The sequence below is a fragment of the Vigna radiata genome, chromosome 4 (assembly GCF_000741045.1).
Source record: "Vigna radiata var. radiata cultivar VC1973A chromosome 4, Vradiata_ver6, whole genome shotgun sequence".
NCBI classification, from domain to species: domain Eukaryota; kingdom Viridiplantae; phylum Streptophyta; class Magnoliopsida; order Fabales; family Fabaceae; genus Vigna; species Vigna radiata.
The window spans coordinates 14,053,413-14,061,432 of NC_028354.1; the positions used below are offsets into that span (position 1 = coordinate 14,053,413).

The 8,020-nt window shown below is 33.4% G+C and overlaps 1 protein-coding gene across 1 annotated transcript in view; it reads right to left on the reverse strand.

Moving 5' to 3' along the window:
- Positions 1 to 8,020, reverse strand: part of LOC106758566 — a 56,466-nt gene that overhangs the window by 18,812 nt on the left and 29,634 nt on the right. Inside the window, exons 5-9 of the mRNA XM_022779886.1 lie at positions 5,589 to 5,822; positions 4,766 to 5,476; positions 3,736 to 4,548; positions 2,601 to 3,332; positions 1,652 to 2,479 (exon numbers count right to left, since the gene is read on the reverse strand). Coding sequence (XP_022635607.1) covers positions 1,652 to 2,479; positions 2,601 to 3,332; positions 3,736 to 4,548; positions 4,766 to 5,476; positions 5,589 to 5,822 — 3,318 coding nt within the window. The remainder of the gene's footprint in view (positions 1 to 1,651; positions 2,480 to 2,600; positions 3,333 to 3,735; positions 4,549 to 4,765; positions 5,477 to 5,588; positions 5,823 to 8,020) is intronic.

Here is an 8,020-nt window from a genome sequence, read left to right on the forward strand (position 1 = left end):
TTCTAAAAGCTGAGGTTTCTACTGATATTACACTAAGTGGCAAGGATAACCCTGAACCCCGGCTCCAAAAATTCCAAATCAGAGAGTTGTTTTGTGACAGAGCGTTGGGCGATAGTTTTTCACCATTGAGTGCCATTATTCCAGGGAGCTTCAACACAGAGCGCCAGCTTATGTTGTTGAGCACTACTTGGACAATGAGCCCCTGTCACGCCAGTGTTGGGCACATCTTAAGTGTCACTGAGCCTCATTCTTGCTGTTGGTTTTATTACTCTATTTCCTACATTTCTTTTACTAGTTTGGGTGGTTTAAAGTTTTGATACTATGATTATCTATGGAATTGTTATTGGTTTATTGATGAATATGCTTGTGTATAATGTTGTTTGAAACTGTGATAATGATGGACTAGTTTATGGATATGAACATCTATGAAAATATTTGTTGGTTATAATTGATCACGAACATGATATTAGGAACTTGAATATTGAATCATTATGGAAAAAAGTATGTGTTTGGCATAATTCTAAGAATCTTGTAGGGAAATTTTATGGTGACATTCCTTTAGTATAAGCATTAATGTAAGGATTAAAGTAAAAAAATATCATGACACTCTGATAACCATTCACACTCATGTAGAATAGAATGAGTTATGTGTGAGAGCAGTAGGAAATTCTAGATCGAAGGCAGGTTAATGACCTCACACATGAGGGGGGTTAACTTTGTAATGGTAAGATGAAACTTATTGACAATGAATCTGCAAAGTAGTAGAGGTCACCACAAATGCATCTTTCCAGTGAATTCGACGACAATGCATGTATCCAAATAATTGAGTCTAAAAAGTTTGTAATTGCATATTTGATTATTCTATGAATGTTTGAAATGTGCTATTTTATGATCAAATCAATTTAACTGTTATATGCTCATTTCTTTTATTAACTAGCTTACCATCTCTTGTTCTTGTGCTCTTGTGTTTGTTGTTCTTTGTTTGCAATTATCACTTTTGTTGATGTGAATAGATAAGGAAATAGGTGTAGGGGCACCTTAAGAGAAAGACTTAGGAGAAAGACATTGATGCAGTTGTATAGATATAGGATTGTAAAAGCTAAGTTTAGGTTTTACCTTTTAAACACTTTGTAGTCTTGTGGTCAATATTTTATTTTTGAAATTATTGGTGTAGAACCTCTTATATTCTAGTATGTCTTATTTTGACTGCGTATGAATTATCAACTTTGTAAAGTTTTATTCAATAGTATTTATTATACTATTAAATAGGACGTTACATTATTTACGTCTCACTATCCCACACTAAAATAAGTTTTTTTTCAGTGATTACTTGTTAATGAATTAACGTTATAATTTAAAGGATCGTGAATTTGTGTATTAGAGATATATGTTTCAAGCCAAAAGAATATGATGGATATTAATGTGTAATCTTAGTAAAAAATTTAATTCGTATTTGTATACCTAGTAAAATAATTAGTTTTAAAATAATTATCCATCAAACAGAACCTACTGCTAATATATTCTAATTGATTTGAGGTTAAGAGAAGAGTATTTTATAACACAAGAAAAAAAAAATAGTAATGTAATACAAAAGAAGACTATTTAGTATATATATATATATAAAAAAATAATTAGGATAAGTAATTCTGACCTTTTCGTGAAATAAGCTTTCGACAGTTGTGTTCATATCGACGTGGAAAGTGAAATCAGAATCTTCAGATGTTTGAATCCCCGGAAACATTGCTAATTTTATGACTCCTTCGGAGAAAGTTATCATATTGGGACAATCAGCTACCATCACAGTTTGTAAAGATGGGCATTGCAAGGTGGCATTTCCTGAATAAAAGCTTATTAGCCTCGGTAAGTATTCCAGCTTAATTGATGTGAGTCGTCCAAAGATTATCTCATCAGAACCATCTTCCTCTTCAGTTCTTGCAATTTCTTTGATTGATCCACAATATCCTATGCTTAGAGTCTCTAGTTTCACCAAACTTTTGAGTGTTGCAAACGTGAATAAATACTCCATCCTTTCGCAGTGCATCACATATAAATATTTAAGATTGATGAATGACACCGCACAATAAACTATTCTTTCTACCAAAAGGCACCCGTGAAGTTGCAACAGTTCGAGCTTTATGGAGTATGGTTGTATCCACATGTTCTCTAAACCTATACACTCTAACTCCTTTAATTGGAACAAATTTAATTGTTTCAATCCAGCAAGTACTTTGTCGTGAACTTGAAGTTTTTGAGAGGGAAATATCTCCTTCAGACCAAAGCATTTTCTTACTGTAAGCCATTCTAAATTAGGTAGCTTGTGAAATAAATCAAAAGGCAAACTATTTTTCTCATTTTTATCATCCTCAAAGCACAAAAAAAGTCGACTTAGCTTGCAAAGAAGGTTTTGTGGCAAATTTTCTTCTCTAAATAACATAATGTTTTCCTCATTGAGTGCCAAGTCCGTCAGTTTGGGAGGAACCTAACAATTAAGGCCAATCAAATTTAAAAGAAAATGTAGTTGTAGTTAGTTAAAAGCTATATAAGGAAAAATGAAAAGACAAGGAAGCTAAAAAAGGTCTAAATGGTCATGCTTTCTTTACCTTTTCAACTAAGAACAAAGCTTGTTGTAGCGATCTGATCGGGGCCTCCATATCTCCTTTTTGAGAGTTTGATGTGAATAGTTTCAGTTTAGGAGCATAGGCCACATACAAGGTTTCTAATAAAGGACATTCTAGTTGATGCTTTCCAGGATAAAAGCAACTCAACAGTGGCATATCCACAATAGCTAGTTCGGATAAACAAGGAAATTCAAATATTATTGTCTTTTCATGTTCCGTTCCTTCTTCCTTTCCAACTATTTCTTCCAATTTCTTATTACACCATATGAAAAGTGTCTTAAGCTTCTTAAAATTTCTAGCAAGGGATGAAGGGAACAGTGTTACCAAGCCTTCACAATCAGTAACAACAACCGTGTTCAAATTGGGAAAACTTACAATTCCTTTCCGGTTTTCCTTCCATACACATTTTAAATTTGACAAGTGTTTTAAAGTAAGCTTTTTCAAACGAAACACCATTCCATGCATCTGGATTTCACTCTCGTCTACATCAAATATTAGTTGTGTTGATTCGCATTTCTCCACATTTAATTCTTCTAAGTTCTTCAAGTAAGGTAGTACATGAGAGGGAATCAAAGTATCTCTTTTATATGCTTCATCAAATACCAATTTCTTCAAACAACCAAAGAAATTGTCCGGAAAAGCAAATTTTCCATGTCGAATTTTCCTCTCGGGATAATCAACAAGATTTATATCCTTTGAATATTCAAAAGAAACCTTTAAAAGGGAAGAAACTAAATGTCAGATGTATATGACAATCAATGACTGAATAACTATATAAAAAGTCTTTATACTAATTCTTATGGTATATGTGACCCGTACTTTAGTTCATTATATAATTTGTTAAAAAAACAAATTTGGAAAAGTGAAAAAAGTGGAAATTGTTTCAAATAATTCAAAGAGTATGATAATACAATCCATAAACCTTGACCTATGAAACTAGGAAATAAATTACTTAAATGTATACAAAACAACATAATGTCCATGCTTCATATTATTTATGTTTTGCAAAATAATTGAATTATTAGTTATGAACATTTTCAAAGAAATTAACATTAAATTATCTATGGAGATATGATGCAATGAAAATTTGTGATGATGAACATACTTTAATGCATACCTTGTTGGTGAAATGTGTCTGTAGAGTGGCATTCAAATCACCTTCCCAATACCATTTATCTTTTTCTCCTGCTTCAACATGTACTTTTTGAAGGTTTGGAGCGGTTTGGACTTCAGATAATTTTTTCATTTGAGGGCATTCACTTACTACTAATTTTTTTAGTAGTGGGAATTTTAAGTCACACTTCTCAACACTAGAGAAACTTTTGAGATTTTGTAGAGACACCAATTCTAATGATTTTAATTGTTTAAACTCAACCTCTTGTACTTTTTCCTCTTCATTTTCTGCAACAATTTCCACAATGAATGGACATGAACTTACTTTCATTGTTGTGAGTTGATTTAAGGTTCTAGCAGTTGAGAGTGTCATTAAATTCCTCATCATACAATTCACCACTTCTAAGGATGTTAAGTAACTAAAAGATACCGAGGATGATGCTAGATTTCTCAATTTTGTGCATCCATGGATGGTTAAGCATTCTACCCTTTGAAGAAGCACATCATGCTCAAAACCAATCTCCTCTAGAGACCACATGTTATGTAATACTAACTCTTTAAGTTGCATAACACCACCTATTTTTTCAGGTGAATTAAGACTTTCAGGAGTACAAATTCTTTTCATGTGACAAAGTCCCAATGTTAAATTTTTCAAATTGGGAAGTCTGTGAAGAAACCAAAAGAGAACTTCATTATTCTTCAACCGGTACAAAAAAAGTTCTTCTAGTTTGTGCATTCTGTGAACATTAACAATGTATTTTTGCAACCACTCTGCTTCCTTCAAGCTCACCGACATGTATTCCAAATTATATATTGCCTAAATACATTAATAAAACAGACTTATTGTTAGTATTAAAGAATACTAGTTGAATCATGATTTATTATTTTGATTTAAGAAATAAAAGACGTAATCTCACATCCTTGTTAAAGGTTGCGAATTCACACTTTTCATAAAAATAAGGACATATTCTATATTTCCAAGAACAAGCTTCAAAAAAGAACTTCTGATTTGTATCTAAACGAACTTTATGTACCTTTTTTGTAGCTAAAACAATTGGTTGCTCTGATGAATTTGTGATTTCTGAAGTCAATCCTTGGAGCATGCTACAGTCGACTATTTCCAATTTCTTTAATGGTGGCCACTCTAAAGTATGAATTCCTGAGTAGAAACTCCTCAATTCATGCAAGTCTATTAATGATAAAGTATTTAGATGAGGAAATTTAAAGGTGATAGCAGTTTCACTTGAATGTTTGTCCAAAGCAATAATCTCTATCATTTCCCAACAATCCCATATCTCAAGGACTTCTAGTTTTTGTAGGTCATTGGCAATAGAAACTGGAAAGAGATATTTCAATTTTGGACTCTCATCAACTCTTATGCTTTGCAAATTATTACATTTGAGTATTTCACCAGTGTCACCCTTCCATACGTTCACCAAATTTGGCAGCTTTTCTAGAAATATAATACCCAAATTTGCTTCAATAATATCACAAGTGTGCGGAATATTTGCAAAATCAAATATGTTTTCAACCAATTTGCAATCGGTAACTGTCAAGCTTTGAAGGCTTTGCAATGTGTGTCCCATATAATTAGGAAAAATTGTAACAAGTTTATGGCACTCACTTATCATCAAAGAGTTCAAATTGTTAAAGGAATGTAAACCAATATCAGATTTCCAAATGGTAGAGAGTTTCTCCATGCAGATAATCTCCATTTTCTTCAACTTAGGAAAAACATCAATATACTGTTACAATAAAAATACTTTATAGGTGAGCAATTGGAATAACTAATTACTTAATATATCAAACAAAAAAGGATAGCATTAATCAAACTCAATATTAAATGAATCCACACACCTCTGCATCTTCCGGACGAAATATATCCTCCATCATTTCACATTCACTTGCAAAAATGCTTTGAAGATTCATCAGACTTTCAGCCATAGAGAATGATAGTAAATACTTTAAATTACTGCAATCTGTCACATTCAATGTGAGCAAATTTTCAAAACAATGGTCATATTGGTCACTCCATATCTTTTGGATGTTGATCGAGGATAACTTCAACGATTCTAATTTGGGGATTGAAACCTGTAAGAGCACATAAAATGTCATAACAAGAAGATTTCATTTCAAAAGATATGTTTTTCCCTATAGAAATGTTAAATTATGATGCAACTTCTAAAAAGTTCCAAAAAAAAAAAAAACTAGAATTAGGTGAAGTTCTAAGAAATTCTAGATCATTGTGATGAAACAATCTCATGCCTATATATGTGGTGACATTTTTCAATATGCTTAAGTAACTTTATAAAACATAATAAAGTTTAGTTCCATAAAATCAATCACTAGCTTATGTAAAACTTCTCCACACATTACCCACCGTCTCCAAATCTACCTTTTACAACATATATTTACTACAATGCTACTCACCTCACTAAGCTTGTCAAACTCTCCTTAAATTCTAATAGTGGTACCAAAGTTGCATATGGTAATCTAGTAGGCGTAGATGTAATACCCAATTATTTCTAAAAAAGACTTTCCTATTATATTCCATATCAATCGCAAAAAATTTTCTAAGAAATGGCCAATACGGATCCTTCCTCATTTACTTTTGTACCTATTTTTATTGGATAAAATTATGATTAACTAGTGTAGAAGGAACTTTTAACAATGGTTAAAATGAACTTTTTGTTAAGCGTAAAAACTAAACCACTCTATGTATCTTTAATAGCAAAGTACTGTTACTTCCATGCATNTAGTCATTTGACCATTACCCAACACCGTTCGATTCTTCATATATTACTTCTATTGTGTGGTTTTGTAGTCATTTGACCATTACCCAACACCGTTCAATTCTTCGTATATTCTTCTATTGCACTATTTGTTGATTGTAATAGAACAAACTTTTATTATATATATATATATATATATATATATATATATATATATATACACACACACATATATATATATATATATATATATATATATATATATATATATATATATATGACTACTACATGAATAAGATAACTCTCGTTTTCTGCCCATACGATCTCTCTCTCTTGCGCCCGCTTGCACGATAGGCTTTAGACACTAATAGTGGTATTCAGAGCCACTGGTTGCGAACAACTGGTGGGGTTTGGGCAACGATCAAGAACGAAACAATGACAGGTCTCATCCATAGCAATCTTCCGATCTTCGACGACAAAGACTAAATTCGGACGATTAAATTCGGACACTATTCTTCCGAATGTTGGCATAATGAATCGTCAAAAAGAAGGGTAAGAACGATGAAGCAACAAACCTAGCCCAGGATGTGTGTGGCTCAGAATCAGATCTTGTGGTGTTAATGAGTGTTGAAGAATGTCGCAAAGTTGGTCTGACAGTCGAAGACATCTATGGATGTAAAGTTAGCAACATGTCGAAGTGTGGCAGAAGGCACCGAACACGCGTTGCATGTAAATGACAAGACTCATGCAACTGGTAATACAAAAGTCGATCACATTCTACTAACAAGTAAAAATAGTGATTGTGCGGAAGATGATATGTGCCGGTATCTTGACATCGGCTGCAACAACCACATGACAGGAAGAAGAGAGTGGCTCGTGGATCTTGATCCGAAAAAAAAACAGTAAGGTGAGATTCGCGAATGACAGCACTGTGACAACAGAAGGTAATCTTTCGACGTCTTGTTCATTCCGACGATGGAGTAGCCTACATAGATGACGTCTTGTTCATTCCGACGATGAAGAGTAATCTTCTAAGCCTTGGACAATTACTGGAGAAGGATACACCATGTCTATGCACGAGAATCTCATGGAGATATTTGACCAGAGAAAGGGTCTGGTGATCAAGATGCCGGTGGCCGAGAATAGATCATTTAGAGTTAACCTAAATGCTGCTGCCAGTCAGTGTTTGTCCTCAGTGAACGATGAAGAAGAAAGCTGGAAATGGCACTGTAGGTTTGGACACTTGAACTTCAGGAGCCTGAACTTGCTAAACAGCAAAGACCTGATAAAAGGCTTGCCTACAATCAAGGTTCCTACAAAGATTTGTGAAGGTTGTGCGCTGGGTAAACAAACCAGAACAAGATTCAAAAAGACAGCTCCCAAGCACGCTAAACAACCACTTGAAATCATTCATTCGACGTTTGTGGGCCTTTTGAAGCATCAACGCTTGGAGGTAATTTGTTAAAGTGTAATGCAAATTCTAGAAGAATGGAGAAGCTCCTAGGAAAAAAGAGTTAGAATGTAAATTGGGCCTAAAAGATAAAAGCCCAAGACTAG